Below are 20,866 nucleotides of genomic sequence, written 5' to 3'. Positions count from 1 at the left end.
TGACGTGTCGCACGTCTTTTCCGGTCAGTCGTCATGGAAACAGGACGCTCATCCAGCATGCTGGATGTGGACCAGAGTGGAAACAAATATGTTGTAAAATGAAAACAAAGTACCACTGTATCCCGCCTTTATGTGTGTAAACACCCACTGTTGCTGCACCAAAAATTTTTTAAGGAATTGTGTGTTCAAGTAAAACATTTTAGAATTGATTTTATATTATCTTGGGTATTGTTAAAACGTCAGTGCGTAATAAATGTTTTCAGAATCTTGTAATATTGTTTATGAAGCATATTACATCTATAAATATGACATCTATAATAATGACAATCAAAGATTACTTATTCAAATCTCTACTGAACTAAATCTCCTTTTATTTCTTTGGCAGAAGAATATTGAAGCAAACCTATTCAAATAATCTGATAAACGATTAACAACCTGTCTCAACTTATTTTCTTTCTCTGTCTCTACAGCTGAGGAAGCACACATCAAACAGCAATGGCAGTCCAGTTAAGAGTCATTTTACAAGAACACAGCATTAAGAAGTTGACACTTCCAACAGGAATTCCCAATACAGTAGACGATCTTGTTTCCATAATTACTAAAACTTTCCAATTGCATGGGGAATATGGACTACTATACCAAGACAAAGACTTTGACAATCAGTTTTTCAGTGTCACCTCAACTGCTGACTTGTATGACAAGGCCACTGTTAAAATGATCCTAAAAGAGCCTAACATCACCCTTGACCTACACCCAATATTTGAATCAGGACCATCATCTACATTGAGCTCTTTGAGTTCTGTGAGCACCCATCCTGCAAGTACTCCTGAAACAAACATCTGCCCTGAAGATCATGATTCATCCTCACAGGTGTCCGACTCCACATCGTCAGGTTCCAGCGACACCATTATTCTGCCTGATTCATGTCGCCTTGCTGCATGGCCAGTGCCATTTCAAGTACCTGAGTTTTCCAGAGACATACAACTAATCCTTGCAGAGCATGGATGCCAGCGTTAAATCAGCAATAATGCAAGAAATGTTTAAAGAAAGGTGGCCAGCATTATTCATTGAAGCTCAGGTGAGAATGTATTTATAATTTTTCCTTCCCATCAAGAAAAATTTATGTGATTACTATGAGATCTGGTCTGTCATTTAAAATTTTATTTTTGTCCTTTTATTTCCTAGATCAAGGAAGAGTTCAGACGTATCACGACAGTTTCTTTGGAGGAGACATTCATGCTAAAGCTTGATGAGTACACACCAGGTCTTATGCAGCTTATGTGTGCTAAAGGAGGGGCTGCTGGTTCCAAGATGCACCCTCTGTTGGACACTTTAAATGACGTATGTTATTTTACTTTTTTTCACAAATATGTCATTATTGATATACGTGAATTAAAAGTGAATTAATTTGTAAAGAATTGCTTTGTTGTGCACAAAGTTGAGCTCCTTACCAACTTAAACTACCCTTTGGTTTTTAAGCAATTCGGTCTTAGTGTATGCAATTCTCTCCCCACTCTCCACTAACTCTTTTTGCTACATTGTATCTCCCTACAGACACAGAGCATTGAGAAAATAAGGGATGCAGTTGTCTGCTGCCTCATTAACTACCTTGGTGAAAGACAAGAAGATCTTTTCCATGACTGCCAGGTATGTCATTGATAACAGATGATTGATTAACTCAAGGGATCCTCTCCTTTCCACTCCTTTCCTCTTTCTCCCCTTTTCCTATTATCTTCTGATCACTCCCCTCTGCTCTCCTTTAGATAAGTTGAAATGTATTGAAACAGCATCTTCAATAAAATTAAAAATGTGTATCTTTTTTGTTTCTTTCTTTTTAACATGTAGGAATGTGAGGACTACACAGACAAAACAATGAAGGTGATCGTGATGCACAACATCATGGCTGAGGAGGATCCATCAGATGTGTCGATTGTGATTGAGGGAAACCAAGTGATGGAAGGATGTGGAAGGCGAACAAAGGCATGTGTACTGCTGGTGGGACTGATATATGCCCTCAACCTTGACTATCCAAAGCAGCTCAAGAACACAGTTGAAGCTTTTCAAAAACTCTTTTTGGAACTTGATGGGGAAAAACTACTGAAGAAGGTCCACAGCCTCAAAAACAAGCTCATGCAATAGACATACATTTCCCCTCTTGTTCCAAGAGGAACTTTTTTCTGGACAGAGAGTTTTAATGGAGTCTAGTTTTATATTTTTGTTCTCTTCCCTCCTCTGCTCCACACACAGACACAGAAATATATGTACAGATGGATACACAAGTATGTTGCAGCCTCTCTCAGCCCACTCCATTGTTCTCTGATTTCTCCACATTGACAGAAATGGAAAAGCAATAGAAACTGGCCAGTCTGGTCAATACCACTGACTGAATCCTGAAGAATTTTGAACTCACCCTCCCCATTTGTTTGTTTCTTTTATTCTCATCCTGTCTCTGAGAGTGAGAGCAAGCACAGAAACTAAAGGATGTTGATTTTCTGATCTGTCTTTATCCAGATGTTTGATACTGTACACACAGAAACAATCTTGTAGTTTGTGTGTGGGTTTTGTGGCTTTTAAAATAGAGTAAAGGGCCTCTGAAAGTGTTGTTTGCATTGACCAATTATCCAGAAAGAACATTTGAAGCCATTAGCTTAGTGAGTTATAAAACGGGTTTATTCATTGAAATGTTGTGTGAAGGTGTGTACTGCACTTTATTCATTTTTGGATAATTTAGTGTATTATTGCTGCATATAAACAAGGCAGTTCAGTTATTTGTTGTGTATAAATACACCTGCAGATTGCAGATTTGCTCAGTCACTGTTGTGTGAGGCTGAAGAAACACAAGTAAGAGTTTAGATACAAGAAAATCTTCATGTGATTGGACATCCCTTGCACCTCTGCTCTGATCACCTCACTTCTCCTTTTCTCTGATCTACTCCTTTATTATTGAGCAGTCTGGATGTCCTAAAACAAGGATATGTTTTATTGTCCAACATTACTGAAACAGCATTTGAAGTTGTTAGGTTATAACACAGGTTCATTATTTGAAATGTTGTGTGACACAGTTGTGCTGCAGTTTATTCTGTGTTTTTGTTTTTGACGACTTCATGTATTAAAAACATTGAGAAGGTGTATGATCTGAATGTCTTTTTTGGGGGTACATGTTACCTTCTCTGAATAAGTAATGGTTATTAACTGATTTTAATTAACTTTGATTTGTAATTATCAGGTATTACCTACTAGCAAACAAGAAAAAGTTTTACCTAATTTAACTGAGTAAGTAGCTGTTGAATATATACATAAATATTGGGTAAATTTTACCCAATTTCTTTAAGTATTTCATATATTTTTTGTTCAGTTAATTTATACTCAATATATGGAATTGAATCTACCCCAACAGAGTAGATGCAAATTGTTACCTCACATTTATTAGGTAAATTCTATAGGTTACTTTTTTCAGTGTAGCTGCAACCTACAGAATATTTTAAATGTTTTGAGGGATTTATTCAGCAGTTTACAGACAATTTATGAATGCATGTACATATTCCAACTGTTAGATTCAGCAGTGTGTACAGGAGTGTCTCTTCTTTCCCTAGTGATTATTGATGTTGCAGCTTTAGTGATAAGAGCACATATGATTGCAAATTATTTAAAGAGGCATCTGAAGGATACTTAGCCAGAATTTGCAATTTTCACACATTTAAGTAATTGATATAATACATTTCAGGTGGTTTTCTTCCAGACAGATCATTAGTGAATATAGATGTTTCTTTAAATAATGGCACAGTTTGATGAAAGTTTGTTTAAGAAGCAAGGTTCAGAAACATTATCACACGCTGAACTAAAGAGCAGTGATACTGTTCCTTTAAGAAAAAGCAGTCCAAATGGAAAGTTGATGATGAAGTCTGCCTGAAAGGCCAAAATAACTTCACAAAAAAACCCCAACAAAAGAAGCAGTGAGGCTGCACATCTTGTACTAGTTACAAACGTCAGAAACAACATTATTTTTGATCTTGAGTAAAATACGTTTATTGAGATCCTGTCACAAAATCATTACTCATTTGAAAACAGCTGACGTAACCCTGATTGGATAGAAACCAGATAAAGTACTGACTGTCTTGGATGTTTTAACCATTTTTGCTTTTACAAATCTGTCATGATCAACAAATTTGGCTTTGTTAAAAAAAATAAAATAAATAAAAATAAAATCTCTCTAATGTCAAAAGGAAAAACATTTCTCTACAAATGGAGATCACCTGAGTGCAGTGAGTGTGTCTCAAGTGATTGTAATATAGTGACACCTGAGTCTGTGGGTCCAAGTGGTTAATCAGTATTCTTGGCTACAATTACAGCACAAAGACAAAAGAACACTCCAAACAAATCAGTGAACACATTATTTGAAAAATACAAGACAGGGAATAGATACAAAAAAATCTTTAAGGCATAGAACATTCCTCACAAAGAAGAATAGAATGGATGCTAAGTTACCATGACTACAAGCTTCAACAGCTGAGTTAGAAAGACCCTCCAGAGAACAGCTGTTGCCGGGTTATTCACCAGTCAAAGCTTTACAGCAGAGTGGTGGGAAGTCGCTGGTGAAGGAAAGTCATGTTGATACTCAAATAGAGTATCAACATGTGCAGTGTTTGCACACTGCACATCACCACAAACACACCATCCCCACTGTGAACCCATGTGATGGCAGCACTATGGCCTTGGAAGGCTTGTCAAGTTAGAAGGTGAAATGAATGCAGCAACATAAAGGGAACTCCTGGATGACAATTTGTTTCCATCTGCAAGAGAACTATGTCTTCTGAAAACATTTATTTTCCAGAAAGACGATGACCTGAAGCTGCAGCTACACAGAAGGATTGAAGACAACAAGGCGGATGTTCTGGATGGCCCAGTCAAAGCCCAGATCTCAACTGGATACAGTTTGTGGCAGCACTTGAACAGGACTACTCACTGCCGATTCCTACACAACCTCACACAGCTCAAAATGTTTTAAAAGGAAGAATGAAGAACTCATTACTTAACACTGAGTTGTCTAGATGTACAAGCCTGACTGGAACCTGTCCACACAGACTGCAACCAAACATGCATCTAAATACTGACTTGAAGGTGGTGAATATTTATGTAATCACCTATTTTATGTTAAATACGTTGATTCAACTAGGGTTAATTTGAACAAATAAGATTGAACTTTGACATTAAATGGGCATTTTGTAGATTTTACTAAGGAGGGAGGTGGGTCAAAAAAGCACCTTTTGTTTATCATGATTATTACGTAAAAGCAATAAAGGGTTAAAAAAAACTCCTAGGGATAAAGGCTGAATACTTTTTCTAAGCATTGTATGACAAAACTGGTATTAAAAAAAAGCAAGTGTCTGGTATTTTAAGACCTCTTTGCGTCATTATTGCTGAATATTTCTGGTATGTACTGATGCATCTCAAAGAAGAAGTTATTTTTAACCAAAAATGTTTTCATCAAAATTGCATTGCTGTCAGCAGGGACTCATGCTTTCCAGACACAGACAATGGCAAATACAGCAGGATGTTTATTAATTTTTTTCTTTTTGTTATTTCTGCATCACTGTTCTGTTTGTGTTTGTTTTGTATGGCTGTGCTTCGAGAGGCCATGTTGGATTAGGTTTACTGCTGCATTTAATCTTTCATATGTTAGCCAGTTTGTTATAGTTAATCTTGTCTTCTGCTTCCCCTACATATTCACACTTGTCAAGTACATCTATCTCCAGTTATACTTGAGCCAGTGGTTTCTGGATTCATAGTTTCTAATACATTTTATGTTTCTGGCATCATGATGAATATATTTTTTTTCTGCTCTTTGTCTCCAAAGCATTGGTCTTTTCACTGTCTGAGGTTTAAGTACACACTCTACCATTTAGTCAAATTTGGGAGATTTGGAGTAAATATTTACATAGTTACATTTTTGTTATACTTTTTGTTTGTTTTTATCTTGTTTGATTTGTAAAATAAATAGAATAAAACATTCACGGGGTGAATACTTTTAACATGCCCTTTACCTGTTTTTTTTTTTAAATAGAAAATTTGGTAACACTTTATTTGAAGTGGTGTGCATAAGACTGACATGAGACATTCATAAACATAACGCTTGTCATGAACATGAAGGAATTTTCATAAATGTTTATGACTATTGTCATGAAGTGTTATTTGGTAAATAATGATAATATTAATGCAAAGTTGACACTGTTACTCTTAATGAAGTGTCAGGTTCAACTTCATTCAAAGAAAGAAGAGGAAGACAATTGATAGAGATTTTACACTCGAGCGGACAGCGAGGCTGAAGACGTATCCATCTCAGTCTTTGAACCCACACTCTAATGTTTCTGTTTCCTGTTCTGACTTTTATTTTCTTGAGGGCAGTCCCTAGCTTACAGTGATTGGTTCCTAGGTTACAGTGATTTACAGCTTATTTATACAGGGGAGGGGGAAAACAAAATACCCAGCGGCAAAACACAAAGTCAATCAACCATCTGTTCTGGACATTGAAGTGTCCCTCTCAATATGCAGCTGATTCCTCCAGCGTGGGTCCCATGACCCAAAGATTAACAACTCTTACTTCCTCTAGTTAGTCAGCCAGTGGTCACTATGGCTCCAGCCTGCTTCTAATTTGACACACTTCCTGCTGCTAACATCACTGAAAGGCACATACATTTTAGGAGTGGACATAGATTCTCACAATTGTAAGTATTTATATTTGTAATTAACATAAAAACCTATCAATTCCCCCCTGTTAATACAATTTTAAATACTTAAGATCCCCTTCAGAAGCCAAACATTTTTACTGTCAGATGAAAATGCTAAGTAAAACACATGTAATCATTTACTGTTCTAGATACATTTCAAACAAGCAAACATTCTTCACAGCGTCATCTTCATCAAGTTGTTGTTTTTTTGGGGTTTTTTTTTTAACAGGGGTACTTGTGGGTTCTGCTATTTTCCATAAGGGAAATTACTACATCCATTTCTTTTATCAAAGAATGCAGACTTTGAATGAGATGACATCGACCTGACACCAGAACAACTGCAATACTGCTATGACAAAACAGATTCAGAGGAAACCAGAGTGCAATATTTTCCAAAGGCATCATTCGTTCGTCCATTCCACTCTGCATCTGAGTGGATTCTCCACCGCTCATTTACAACTGTGGCTGCTATCGTGTCAGAATAAATGTGAAACTGCTTCTCCAAGCAGTCGCACACTTCTTCATATAGCCAACAGCGTCAAGGGCATTCCATTCTAGATTGCAATGACAGAGATTATAGCACTTGTCATGCACGGCCTTATATACTGCCTGTTCCACGTTCCTCACCTTTCTGCACATTTATGATGGATGAAATTCATTCAATTTACGTTTTATTATTTTCTAGTACATACCAACACATGGAAAATTCAGAAACGCTGTTACCACCTGCTTCACAAAAATTATCAACACAGTTCAATGTTAAAATTTTGTTTTAATGTTGAGTATATTCAGTAGTTCCTCAAATTTCTAAAGCACATTTTATCATGAAGCTTAGCATTAGAAGTTTTAGCATTTACCAAATAATGCAAAATTGGCACTTTTAATGGACTTTTAGTGCAACTTTGCTTTAAAAGTGTGATAAAGGGGTGCTGTGGTGGCGTAGGGGTTAAGCACAGTCTAAATATGGAGGCCTTAGTCCTCGACTCAGCCGTCGGAGGTTTAATTCCCGTCCTGGTGACCTTTGCCGCATGTCTTCCCCCGTCTGTCATCACCCTCTTTCCTGTTAATTTACTATCAAATACTAGAGCCAATAAAACCATTAAATAAAGTGTTATTTACCAAATGACACTTCATGACAACATTTATGGACAATCCTTCATGTTCATGACAGATGTTATGTCAAGTTTATGTCAGCCTTATGCACATCCCTTCAAATAAAGTGTCACCAAAAATGTAACTTCTTGCGATTCTGCTAAAAGTTGAATATATTAAAGGCTTTGTTCATATTTTTACCAGGTGCCCCATTAACTTTGAAGTGTTGTAAGTGATGATCTCTAACCAGTAAGGCACCCCTTAGTTTAGCACTAGGACCCGATGTTCCCTCCAGTGCAGATGAAAAGCTTTTCAGTGTGAATATATCGGAATAACATTTCCATATGTATCCTGTAATACACACAGTGATGGAAAGGTGCAAAAAAGTATATTTTCTAGACATTTAATCAAAGCAGGGCTCAAGTTGTTGGACAACAGTGTTTGAAAGAGAAGAAATAAATACTGAACAGCAACTGTTAACAGCTGCCGCTCTGCAGAGAAACCAGGCTGTTTGTCCTTCCAGATGTTGGCTGTGAATATGGAGGTTCAGTCATTTCTTAGTAAAAGATGGAATTTTTACTGTGTTGTGGAGGACCTTTGCAAATTTAACACATTTCTCTGTGGAAACAGATCTTTTAAAAATTTTTGTTAGGTCATAGCTGCTGTAGCTTCTGCATAGAAAAACCGAATTATCTCAGACATGCCACCGGTTCCGTTTGCTCTGCTCCTCAGCTGAGCTAGAAGGAGTTAGATCTCAAGACCTGTGATGAAAACGCAGCTAGAGAATGACAGCCAGTATCAGAACCGAGGGCTGGAGTCTGTTCTTCTTTATTGTCACTACAATAACTGCATCATCCAAGCTAGTAACTTTATTTTTCTCATAAACCACGTTAAGAGAAATGTCATTAATGTCATTCGATCTCACTTCATAAGATTTGATGGCTAGGGAGAATTTCTAAAACTGACTTGCAGATCATTTTGTATGCTAACTACCTGAGAATAACAGCCGCAGATAAAATAAGCCAGGAGGTAAAGACAATTAATAGACAGTACATGGAGAGAGACAGACAGAAAAAGAGAGATACAGACAGAAAAGGTAGCAGAGGGGAATAAATTAGAAGTGAAAGCATTAAAGGAGTTTGGGAGTGAATGACGCAGCAGTGTGTCTTCTGCGAGTGACAGCAGGTGAGGGGAGCAGGTGTAAAATATTAAAGTAGTTCAGCAGAAAACCTCGGCAAATGGCCCTACCAATATGGGACATCCCGAGCTGGGACACACAGCCTCTCCAAACCACACACACCCCTACATACACACACATCCAACTACGCAGACACAGAGTGGCATCCTGCCATGGAGGTAGAGCAAAGCAGAAAGAACATTCATGTTTAATTAACAACCCTCCATTTCAGCATGTTAGTGTTCTTATGCTACATACTGTGACCCCCTACCCTTCCCCAACACACACACTAAGAACTGGGAAGTAAAGAGAAGAGAATAAGAGTGCTGGCGGAGGAAGAGCGAGCGCATATGGGGATGGGGAAAAGCCAACAACATGTCTTAGTTCCCAGAGTGGTCTCTTGGCAATGTAAGAACAGCATTCCCAGCTAATCTAGCTCATCTCTCGGGTTTCCATGTGCTTATTTTTCTTGTCCATACCACATTCATTCCCTGAAGCGAATTAAGAGCACATCATCCAGTCCTTTGTATACAATTATTCACTGTTATGCACTAAAATGCATAAGAGTGTGCTCTTTTACAGTGAAAACAAAGTTTCACTGGAAGAGAGCGAAAGGTAGACGTTGCAAGAAGTCAGATCAAAGAGTTAAAGCTCTCCTGCTGATGAACTTGTGGAAATGAAGACAGCAGTCCCAGTAAGGCAGGTGAGGCAGAGCCCCTCACTTGTCATCATGGAAAAACAATATATAATGAGAAAATAATTTATATTGCTATGTTCACCCTGTGATTTGTACTATAAAGAACCTATTTTTCATTTATCTTAACCAATTCTGATTAATCTTTTCTCAAAATCACTGATTTTTTGCATTTTCCCATTCAAATGCTCGAAGCCGGTGAGGCAGCAGCGAGTTGAGCCTCAGCTGGGATTAATGAAAAAGCAGAAGCACAATTACAAATTACGAAAGCACTACAACATTAATGAACCACAAATACAAGTTGCAAAAAACACAACAACATTAACGAAGCACTACAACATTGACAAAATGGAAAGAGTATGTCCCAGTTGGAGACCTTAGAGATCGCTGGATGGACGACAGTTCTTTTGAACCAGAGGTTATCGCTTGGCCCGTTGTTGCAATACGTTATAGCGTCCACCATATTGAAAGTGGCTTATCTACCAGCAAGTTAATACAAGTAAATGGACCGAACTTCGTAAAGTGCCATTCTGTGGAGCAAGTTAATGAATGCCACTGACACAATCTCACACTCATTATTATATGTAGGAATGAAAAAAAACAAAATAAAAACAAAGGACAATGTGTCCAAGCTTGATTGAGTTAACGGAATTATTCTACTGCAGCTGCGTGGCTATGCATCACATGTAAAAGAATAGTCTTTTTGCCCTCCAGTTTTGTCCGCATAACTGGATTTGTAAATATGATTATGATTAAGTCAATGCCTCACCAGCTATGAACCTCACCATATATACCTTCCAAAAAGAGAAGAAAATAAAAAGCAGAAAATGTGGAGCAGTAAAGTGACATCATGTTTGAGGTATTTCAAAAAATATATCATGAATATTTAAATTTTTTGGCTGTCTCACCCACCCCTGGCATGAACATAATAAAGAATAACCAGAGTTATTGTTAAGTTAGGTAAGGTAGTTTATCCCTGGGTAAAACTGCAATAACAAGACAAATAAAAATATTGATAACTAAATTTGTTCAAATTCTGCATAAAAACACTAAGACTAAACTACATTTTTTAAAAGGGTTTTACCTCTTTAAATAGAAATATATTTTTTTTTTTAAATAAAGGCTTTCTTGAGTAAGGTTCTGTCTTCACAGTATTTATCAGTTTTCAGGGGGAACCCGCAGTGTCTGTTTCTGTTTATGTGATTCACAGTGATGGGTCTAAGGCTTGCTGAATAGCTGATAAAAATGACAACTGGAGAAAGCCTTTACTTGAAATATGTCATAATCATGACAGTTAAGTTTGCATTTTGGCAGCTTAACGCTGCTTTAACACCAAGTATTTCACACTTGTTCCGCCCGCCTCCGTGTGCTGTATGTCCATTATTTTAGAGCACTGAGCCACTTGCTTGAATCTTAAACTGAATTGTAAATCTTCTTTCTGGGCAGCATCCCCTTTCATTGCAGATATTGTGCTCCTTGTGAAGAAACCTGTCTAGAAAATTACTAAACACAGCTTAAATTCTAAATGTACCTTGGGAGGAGTATGAATTGATGCTGCTTAAGTATAAAATTGATTTGAAAGAATCTTAAATGAATGTGGCTACAGAGAGTGAACTGGCTGCAGGCTCCTAACAATGCCTTGTTTTTTTGTTAGTTCACAATAACAAAAGCGAATTATTCAAGTTCTCTCTCCTGATACTACTGATCTTATCAGAGCAGAAAGCAGGTATAAAAGTAGCATTTATGCAGCCCAGACATAATATATTGAGGCATTTTGTCTTCAGAGCAAATTATGTTTGTTGGTGTAAGGCTGTTATGTTGTGTAAGTTTTCACAACACTAATGCCTAAATGTGTTTGATGCTGTGAAATTAGAAGGGAGCTAATAGAGCTGCTGAAAAGCGCTGAGACATTGTTCATTGTGGTGCTGTCGCCATCACAGTTTGAGTGTCAAATACGACACATGTGGCAACCTCACTGAAAATCCTCATGGCCTCTGTAACTGAGCTTGTGTTTGGCACAGAGACTGTGACACGTTATTACATCTGATGAGTCTATTCAATGTTTTAATCAGACAATCTGCAGAAGAATAAAGGCCACAGCTCTGAATAATGATTCATTTCTTCAGCATTGTTTTAAGCAAACATCCCCAACTGTTTCTGATTAAAGGTGTATTAAACTTAATTAAAAATTCACAATCGGGAATCAGACAAATTTTTCCATTTAAAATCTTTGTTACAGCTAAACCTGGCTGGGAGAGGAGATTCCAGGGTTTCTATTTCCAGAAACTGGGATTCCATTTACTACAGTATGAGAACAGAAAAACAAACTACTGCTGTATTCAAAAAGGTATTAATGTCTTTCTTACAAAATAAAATAAAATGAAACTTACCATATGTCATAACCATGACACCACTACGCATTTTCCACTTAAGACCAGGTGGGTATTGTCCCCTCACAATTTTTTCTCTTTAAGTGAATCCCCTGTGCAACCAAGAGAAAAGCTTATAATGTCTATTTGATGATTTACTGTCTCGCTATGATTCGTTACCTCTCTGGAAGTTGGCTGATTTTGCCCTTACTTTAAAACGGACATAAAAAATGGTTTTATTTCCAGGACAGGCCCACAGGAACAGTTGTACAGGCTGGTTAGTTACCGGCCACAAACAGTGGCGCCTCTCTACTGCAAGCTGCCAAAAAAGACCATACACTTGTACTTTTGGCCACTGAGCAGTTCAATTAGAGCAGTAGGGGGTTAAGTACCTTGTTTAATGGCATATTAACAGCACAGATTAAGGACAAGACAGACATCTTTTATTTAGTTCTTCTGTCATTGTTCTCAGTAGGAAGTTCAAGCCACTGACCTTCAAGCTGCCACTGCAGTCCCCAAACCTTCAAACTCACTCCCACCTCTCTCCCCCGCTTTCTGTTTTACTTCTTATCTTTTCTCACACATACACATACACACGCATACACACCAGTGCCTGATCCCCAGTCAGTTTCAACTTCAAAAGACTGCTGTGTTGCAGCAGTTATTGGTTCCTGTGTTTTGTCTTTTGTGCCCTGAGAGATTTAAAAGCTAAACAACCAGTTGTGTTTTTATCAAAGCTTCTTCAGTTTGTCTGTCAGTCAGCAAGGTCTACAGTCAGTACCATGGGGAAAATTCAGATAAGAGAGAAATCTGTGCACCCCTGACTTTGTGCTGAGTATCAACTAAAACAAAACAAAGCCCAAATAATAAAGTTCATATTTATTTGCTATCTATCTATCTATCTATCTATCTATCTATCTATCTATCTATCTATCTATCTATCTATCTATCTATCTATCTATCTATCTATCTATCTATCTATCTATCTATCTATCTATCTATCTATCTATCTATCTATCTATCTATCTATCTATCTATCTATCTATCTATCTATCTATCTATCTATCTATCTATCTATCTATCTATCTATCTATCTATCTATCTATCTATCTATCTATCATACACAAATGACACATCACAGATGTGTGTTAATCCAAATTCTAAACATTTTGAACACAAAAAAGGTTAAGGTATTTGTTTGTAGGTGACTCACCTTATCAGCCATTATCATAGAGGAGCCTCCATGAACACCCAAAACTGGAAGCTGTGTCTGAACAGACAGGAAGTCTAGGATCTGGGCGATGGCCTCCTGATCGGTGCCATCAGCAAACACAAGGCCATGGAGACCTTCCCGAGACAAAAGCCCACAAACCTGAGACAGAGTGAATAAACCCAAGTTTTAACCAAAGGAGTTTACACATGCCAGGACTGCACAATATTTCTTTCTTTCTTCCTTTGTTTCTTTCTTTCTTCCTCTCTTTCTTTCTTTCTTTCTTCCATCATCCATCCATCCATCCATCCATCCTTCCATCCATCCATCTATTCATCCATCCATCCATCCTTCCATCCATTCATCCATCCTTCCATCCATCCATCCATCCATCTGTCCATGCATCAATCCATCTTCTGTTCTTTATTCTGAGCTGGGTCGCAGGGGTAACAGCCTAAGAACTGAGGCCCAGACTTCCCTTTCCCCGGTCACTTGTTCTAGTTCCTCTGGGGGAATCCTAAGGTGTTCCCAGGCCAGCCATGAAATATGGTCCCTCCAGCATGTCCTGGGTCTTACCCGGGGCCTCCTCAGGGTCGGACATGCCTGAAACACCTCAAAGGGAGGCGTCCAGGAATCACCCTAGCCAGATGCCTGAGCCACTATAACTGGCTCCTTTCAACGTGAAGGAGAAGCAGCTCTACTCTGAGTCCCTGAGTTCAACAGTTCAGTAATCTGTAATTAATCTGTAATTAATTAAGTAATGGGTAATCTAAACTGTTGATTCTGGTCCACCATCTGGTGGACCAGAATGTCCTTGGAGCCACGCTGAATCCTTTTTCATGGCCAATCCAAACTCCTCCCATGCCCAAGTTTTTGCCTCAGGAACCACCTGATAACTAGCTATTTGGACTGCCGGTACCCATCAGCTGCTTCCGGGTCCCACAGGCCAAAAAGGCCCACTCTTCAGCCTGACAGCATTGCTCACCGAAGGTGTCCACCAATGGGTTCAAGGGTTACCACTGTGACAGACACTCACAACCTTGCGGCCACAGCTCCACTAAGCTGCCTCGACATTGAAGGCACAGAGCATGGTTCACTCACACTCAATGTCCTCCACCTTTCCCGGAACATGCTCAAAGTTCTGCCAGAGAGGGGAGTTAAAGCTCCGTCTCACACGAGGCTCTGCCAGACATTCCCAGCAGACCCTCACAAAACATTTGGGCCTGCCAAGTCTGACCGGCATCCTCCCCCAACTCACCACTAGATAGTGGTCAGTAGACAGCTCCACCCTTCTCTTCACCCGAATGACCAAGAAGTGGTCGTAGATCCAATGACATGATGACAATGACAATCATCAAATTGTGGCCTAGGGTGTTCTGGTGCCAAGTCCACATATAGACACCCTTATGCCTGAACATGGTGTTGTCCATAACAAGCACAGAAGTCCAACAACAGACCATCACTCAAGTTCAGATCGTGTTCAGATCAGGGGAGCCTGATCTGAACCATGCCCCTCCAGGGTTCACTGTCATTGCTCATGTAAGCGTTGAAATTTCCCAGCAGGACAAGGGAGTCCCCAGGAGGGGCACTCTACAGTACCTCTCCAAGGATCCCATAAAGGGTGGGTAATCTGAACTGTTGTTTGGCATGTAAGCAGAAACAACAGTTAGAATCTGTCTCCCCACCAACATACAGGCACCAAGACGGGGGGCAACAAATATGCCCACTCCTGCCTTACACCTTTCACCATGGGCAACTGCAGAGTGGAAGTATGTCCAGCCCCTCTCAAGGAGACTGGCTCCAGAACCAGAGCTATGTATTGAGGTAAGACTGACTATTTGTAGCTGGAACTTCTCAACCTCACACACTAGCTCAGGCTCCTTCCCCACCTGAGAGGTGACATTCCACTTCCCAAGAGCCAGCTTCAGCAACCGAGGATCGGATCGCCTGTGTCCCCTCTCCCGGCCACCACCTATCCCACACAGCACCTGACCCCTTTTGCCCATCCCACAGGTGGTGAACACATGGGAAGGGGGACCCATGTCTCCTCTTCGGACTGAACCTGGCCAGGCTCCATGGGTAAAAGCCCAGCCACCAGGCACTCGCCAACGCGCCCCAGCTCCAGGCCTGATTTGTGATTACCACAGAACAACAGAAGGGGACCCCATTGAACTTTTGTTAGTTTTAAGTCTAAAACGTTATTTTGTTGCCTAAGGGTGTCAGAAGGTTTGTTGGCATATGTGTAATTCCTTAAAATACTGACGAATGTAAACCATTCTCACCTCGATGATTACAGACTTTGGGTCTGTCTGGTTGATCTTCAGGATGAACACAGAGGTTTCAAGTGGATCATCAGGGCGTTGAGGAGGCTGAAGGATCTGGTCAGCTACTGGGCGTGTCTGGCCTAGAATCACACCCACCTTGAGTTTTGGAGGCTTTTGAGATGCAACAGGCATCATGACTGAGAAGAGTAGGACCAAGGTCCAGCCCACTACACCCATCATACCCTACAGAAGACAGAAAAGCAAATGGGAAAAATGAAATCAGTACTTTTGTCCTGAAAAAACAGTGGCGTTAAATGAAAATCCTGAATTTATATGATTTGTGTTCTTCAAATCATTTGAGAAACTCTGGAAAATATGGAAGAAAATATAAAAAACAGACTTAGAAATTAACAAGATTTCCTTGAAGAAAAATCTATCTGAACATTTTAATAATTTTTGAGCTAACAATGATCATCCACGCGCCATCTGAAGGGAAATCTCGTTGTAGTGTCTGTCAAACCATGAGGTACAGCCAATATTTAAAAGAACTGTTTTATCATTATTTTTATTAATGCTAAGTGCCAGTGCAACAAGAAACTGTTGCATGGAATATTGCCTCAGTTTTTAACACTCCAGTGTTGCCTTTTAGAAAATAAGGTAATTGGTCTGCGGAGGCTTGCTTGGTGTCAGAGCTGGAGAAAACTAGATGGGAGGTTATGTCCCACTAGTTCAGAAGAATTTCATTTTGTCTGGAAAGACAGTCTCACAACACACATTAAGGTCTTTTGTAGTGCTAGGAAAGCATATTTGTTATTAGAAGAGAAAAAGAAAAACACAACGTTGCTTTTTTAGTGCTATTTTCAGGCCAGTAAAGCAGTTAAGGCTTCACAAGCTCCCTCATAAAAAGGAAAATGTTTTCATTAGTGACAAAATTCCATACACAATTTGTGTAATGCATAGCTATTTTCATACCTTTCCTTGAGAAGACTACATCTATTTTGATAGGGGGGTTTTGTATGAAAAAAGTGGCAAGACCAATTAAGTTTGTGAGTGTTTGAACAAAAATAATGTGTGGAAGACATAAGTATTTGGAAAAAAGTATTGCCAGTTTTCCTAACAGGAAAGAAGGTTCCTTTATAGTTATTTAAAGGGTGCAACTGCAAAAGCTACATGAATTAAAAGAACACAACTAACATTGTTTATATTAATCTGCTAAGATTAATATTTCATGTCCAGCAAGTAACCTCACCTTTTAGTTATGTCCTAGAGATCTCCATTTGAGTCTTTGAGGTGTTCCAAAAGATATTTTCTGATTTTAATTTATATATTTTTATTTAGAAACTATTTTTCATCATAAAAATAGTTTTTTGTTCTGCATGATTCCATGCGTCAATTAATAGTACCAAAAACACACCAACTTCCAGTACCAATAAGGACAAGGTAACCAAGTCTAAATCTAAAAAAATAAAAGTTCAAATACAAAAGAGTCATCAACAATCTGCTGAGGTATTTGCAAACCTGTGGTCTCGTGTACTCACAAAACATGCTTTTACCTGCCATGAACCCATGCAAACTTTTTCAGTGGACAATAGTAAGCTAAGCACCAAAACTCACCTAAATACACTAAAATCTGACTTCATGCAGTGTCTTTTAGCTGAAGGAGCATCAAATACATTGTGTTTGAAAAATGTAATGATTTATTGTTTAAACTGAACCACCTTTATAGCTATACATTCCATACAGACACAAAATAAATAAATAAATATAATAACACTGAACTATGGGAAAATCACTATCAGATGTAAATAGTAAATTTCTTCTGCATTTAGAAGTAAATACGGATTGGTCTGTGCGACATAATGTAGAAAATTAATCTAAATATTGAGAGGCACTTTTTGTTCTCACAGAAAAGAAAACCGGGTCAGATCAGCAGGTCGGGTTTGATGATTCCTAAGATGGAAAAGTATGTCTCTAAATATGAAAAACATGAAAAATATGAAAAATAGACAGCTATTTATGTCTCTAAATAGCTGAGCAAAGGTGTGTGTAATGTTGTCACCTTCGGGTCTGCTTTAGAATGTTGCCAATGGAAGGATTCAGAAACCATAATGATCTGCAGGGATGTGTTGGTGATGGTTTATTATCCCCAGCCTTAAAGAAGGAGCCATGCGTTAAGAGTAACAGTGCATTTGGAGCTGCTGCCAGGTCAGACAGTCATCCCTCAACGTGTCTTTATGAATAGAAAGCATTTTAATTTAGTAAATGTGCAACTTCAATATGCAATAGTTTCTAATTAATGCAGTGGCACGGTGGCCTTGTCCAACACATGCTTCCTCTTTGTGAAATAACTCTTGTTTGCCTTCAAACTCTAGCTGTTTAAAAAGTATTACCACTTGGATTAATCAACACTATTTTTTGCTTTTGTCTTGTTCTTATTTTTTTGCTATAAAGTTTATAAAGTTATAAAGTTTTTTTTGTTGTTGTTGAGGTGACCTTGTGTGCCATGAAAGGCACTTTTTAAATAAAATATGTTAATATTATTATTATTAGAATTGCTTGTATTACTTCAAGCAGGGACAGTTGCCATGGTTATTTGGAAATGTGGTGGGCGTCTTCTGGGTATTTATACCAATTCACATATGTCTTTATGGGTGGGGAGAGGACGATCCATGTGGCACCAGCAGCTGTGCTCCATCTCACTGAATTTGGGATGTATAAATGAAAGTTGTGCAGCCAAATGTGTGCGCACTGCTTCACACATATTTTTGTGCATTGCACTTTTCAAAATTTATCCCTACAAAGCTGCGCATTCTTTTACATATGAGACCCCCGGTTAGCAACTACAAGAAATGTCATACTAAGCTTAAAAGAAAAGTAGAATGATAAAATTTGAATTTTGTAAATAATTCCAACTCAACATGTAGTATACGGAAGAGGATTAGGGCCACTGAAAAAAAAAAATTCAGACTTTATTCTCAGAATTCGGACTTTAAAGTCAGAATTCTTTTTTTTTTTTTTTTTTTCCTAATCCTCTTCTGTATGTAGTATGCACTGCTTATGCAGAACTTAGGAATTGTGACTTTTAAGAAAACCTCCAGGATCTCTTACAGCATAATTTACGGTAGTCATAGAAGAAATCCATGAGTTTTGAGGGCAAGTCTTGAAAGGCTTTGAACCGACTCCCCAGGTTTCTTCGATGGTCTTGAAGTTAACTTGATATATAAACTCAATTATGAGGTCAAGTGTCACGTACAAAAGCAAAAATTAACAATAAGATAAGCATAAGATGAAGCAGGAAATATACTGCCCTATTTCTACCTTTTACTTTTTAGATAAGTTAACATCAAAAAGACTGACCATTTTAAGATGAAGGTTAAACTTAACTTTCTCTGTTAAACCTCTTATTGGGCTTCATGTTATGCCCTGAATCGCTCTTCCAGTGTCTGCCTTTATTTGAACATAATCTATGCCTGCAGGCAATGTGCACAGTAAAGTGCCAGCGATTAATGGATAAAATAACCCTGAAATAAATGTAATCTGATTTTACCTCATTCGCGGGGTGTAGAGGGGAAAGTTTCCACATTGCTGAAGGCACACAAGTGTCTGCATCAATCAATAGCATTTACTGTAATGAAAAAAAAAGTGTGTCTTTCAGTGGCATCTACTAAACGGAGTACCAGTCTAACTCAGAGGAGACTGAGCAGGAGTTCCCAGTTTCAACACACTTTCTGTTACCTTTCTCTGTAATGAGAGCAGATCTGAAAAGCGGCAGATGAGTAGAGGAAATGCAGTGTGAAATGCCTGGGGCTGAATGGGAGCTAATGAAACCATGATGTGAATGCTACATTGCATCTCAGCCAATTTTTACACCACCACAGTCCAGCAGAGCTGAAAAAGCACCCCAGGAGGAAACATCCCATATTCAAAATTAAGTTACTTCTTCCAGATTTCTTCATCTTCCAGCTTCTTTCTTTTTATCCATGCATCCATACAGCACCTGCATATCTTTCTCTGGGAAATCTCCTGGTGTGTGTGTATGAGTGTTGTTTTTTTTAATACTGTGTTTCCAGTTGAATGAGTGTGTGTATGATCCAAGCCATCTTACACCCTGTCTAATCAGGTCAATAAGAAAAGTCAGTGTGTTTCAGTGTGCTCTATCTGCCCTGGTGCCCACAAAGTAGCCTTTAGCTCCAGCAGCACTTAGCATACGCTGTTAGATCACACAAAGCTGCAGTCCTGACTGAAAGAGTTAGTGTCAGTTTTTACTAAACAGGACATGAACTTTTTCAGGAGTCAGCCTCAGCACTAACACTGCCAGGAAGCAAAGTGTGCTGTGCCATGGTTTGTAAAATGGTCAGGTATCAACAAGGGTTACAGCTAATGACAACCAAGCAGTAAGTTGCTGAGATAATTATAATCTTATCCCAATTAAAAAAGATTTTTAATTGGGAATCCTATTTTATGGGCTGTACATTCATGTAGAAATCAGTAAACCTGAGTGTTCCTGACAAGAACTGACACCCTCCACACAGAGGGTAAACCATAAAAGGTGACAGCTAAAAAAAATTCTTCGAGATTATTTCCTTTGCAACAAAGTTTTGCATCAAAGTATGTTAATGTCAAAGTGAAAATGATTTTTTTATTTAATGATATAATGCAAATAAAGATATGCAACATAAGATAAATGATTGTATAAATATTCACCCTCTTTAAAGTGGCTGACCTAATTCAACAATGATCCAGCCAACTAGTGCTTGTAGTCTCAATAAGTGGAATGGAAATCACCTGAGTGCAGTGAGTGTGTCTGAAGTGACACACTTGGCTCTGGAAGGTCCAGTCACTGGGTTATCAGTGTTTCTGGCTACAATTACAACATGAAGACTAAACAATACCCCAAGCAATTCAAAGAAAATATTATTGAAATGTAAAAGTAGGAGGATAAATACAAAAAAAAAAAAAAAATCTCTCAGGCACTGAACATCCTCGAATTTCAGTAAAATTCACCACCTGGAAATGAGATAAATACAGCATGTGTTTTTGTTTTTTTTTTGTTGATTTTTTTTTTGGCCTAGATCAGGCCATCTTCACCAACTGAGGCAAACAGGACACTAGTGAGAGAGCACTAGGTCACCATGACTACCCTGAAAAGCTTACAAGTTCCAGCATCTGAGGTGAAAGATAATCAGCATGTAACAACTTTTGTCTGGGTTCTTCATTAGTCAAACTTTTTCTTGAAAGTGACGATGAGAAAACTTCCGTTGAAGAAACCTCAAGATGCCATGGTCAAAAGCAAGGAAGGTATTTGGTGTGATGAGACCAAAGTAGAGCTTTTTGG

General features: G+C 38.5%; 2 protein-coding genes across 2 annotated transcripts in view; one reads left to right on the top strand and one right to left on the bottom strand.

Moving 5' to 3' along the window:
• The window catches only part of grin2ab (glutamate receptor, ionotropic, N-methyl D-aspartate 2A, b), a 139,967-nt gene that overhangs the window by 88,490 nt on the left and 30,611 nt on the right, over nt 1-20,866 (bottom strand). Inside the window, exons 3-4 of the mRNA XM_044113123.1 lie at nt 15,550-15,774; nt 13,271-13,429 (exon numbers count right to left, since the gene is read on the bottom strand). Coding sequence (XP_043969058.1) covers nt 13,271-13,429; nt 15,550-15,774 — 384 coding nt within the window. The remainder of the gene's footprint in view (nt 1-13,270; nt 13,430-15,549; nt 15,775-20,866) is intronic.
• LOC122828994 lies at nt 1,006-3,457 on the top strand. Its single transcript, XM_044113124.1, has 4 exons — nt 1,006-1,078; nt 1,186-1,341; nt 1,555-1,647; nt 1,846-3,457. The coding sequence occupies exons 1-4, from the start codon at nt 1,028-1,030 to the stop codon at nt 2,137-2,139; spliced, it is 594 nt and encodes a 197-aa protein (XP_043969059.1). The 5' UTR covers nt 1,006-1,027; the 3' UTR covers nt 2,140-3,457.

Source organism: Gambusia affinis, linkage group LG04 (genome assembly GCF_019740435.1).
Source record: "Gambusia affinis linkage group LG04, SWU_Gaff_1.0, whole genome shotgun sequence".
Lineage (NCBI taxonomy): Eukaryota > Metazoa > Chordata > Actinopteri > Cyprinodontiformes > Poeciliidae > Gambusia > Gambusia affinis.
The sequence above is the reverse complement of the archived record's forward strand: the minus strand, read 5'-3'. Positions and strand labels throughout refer to the sequence as shown.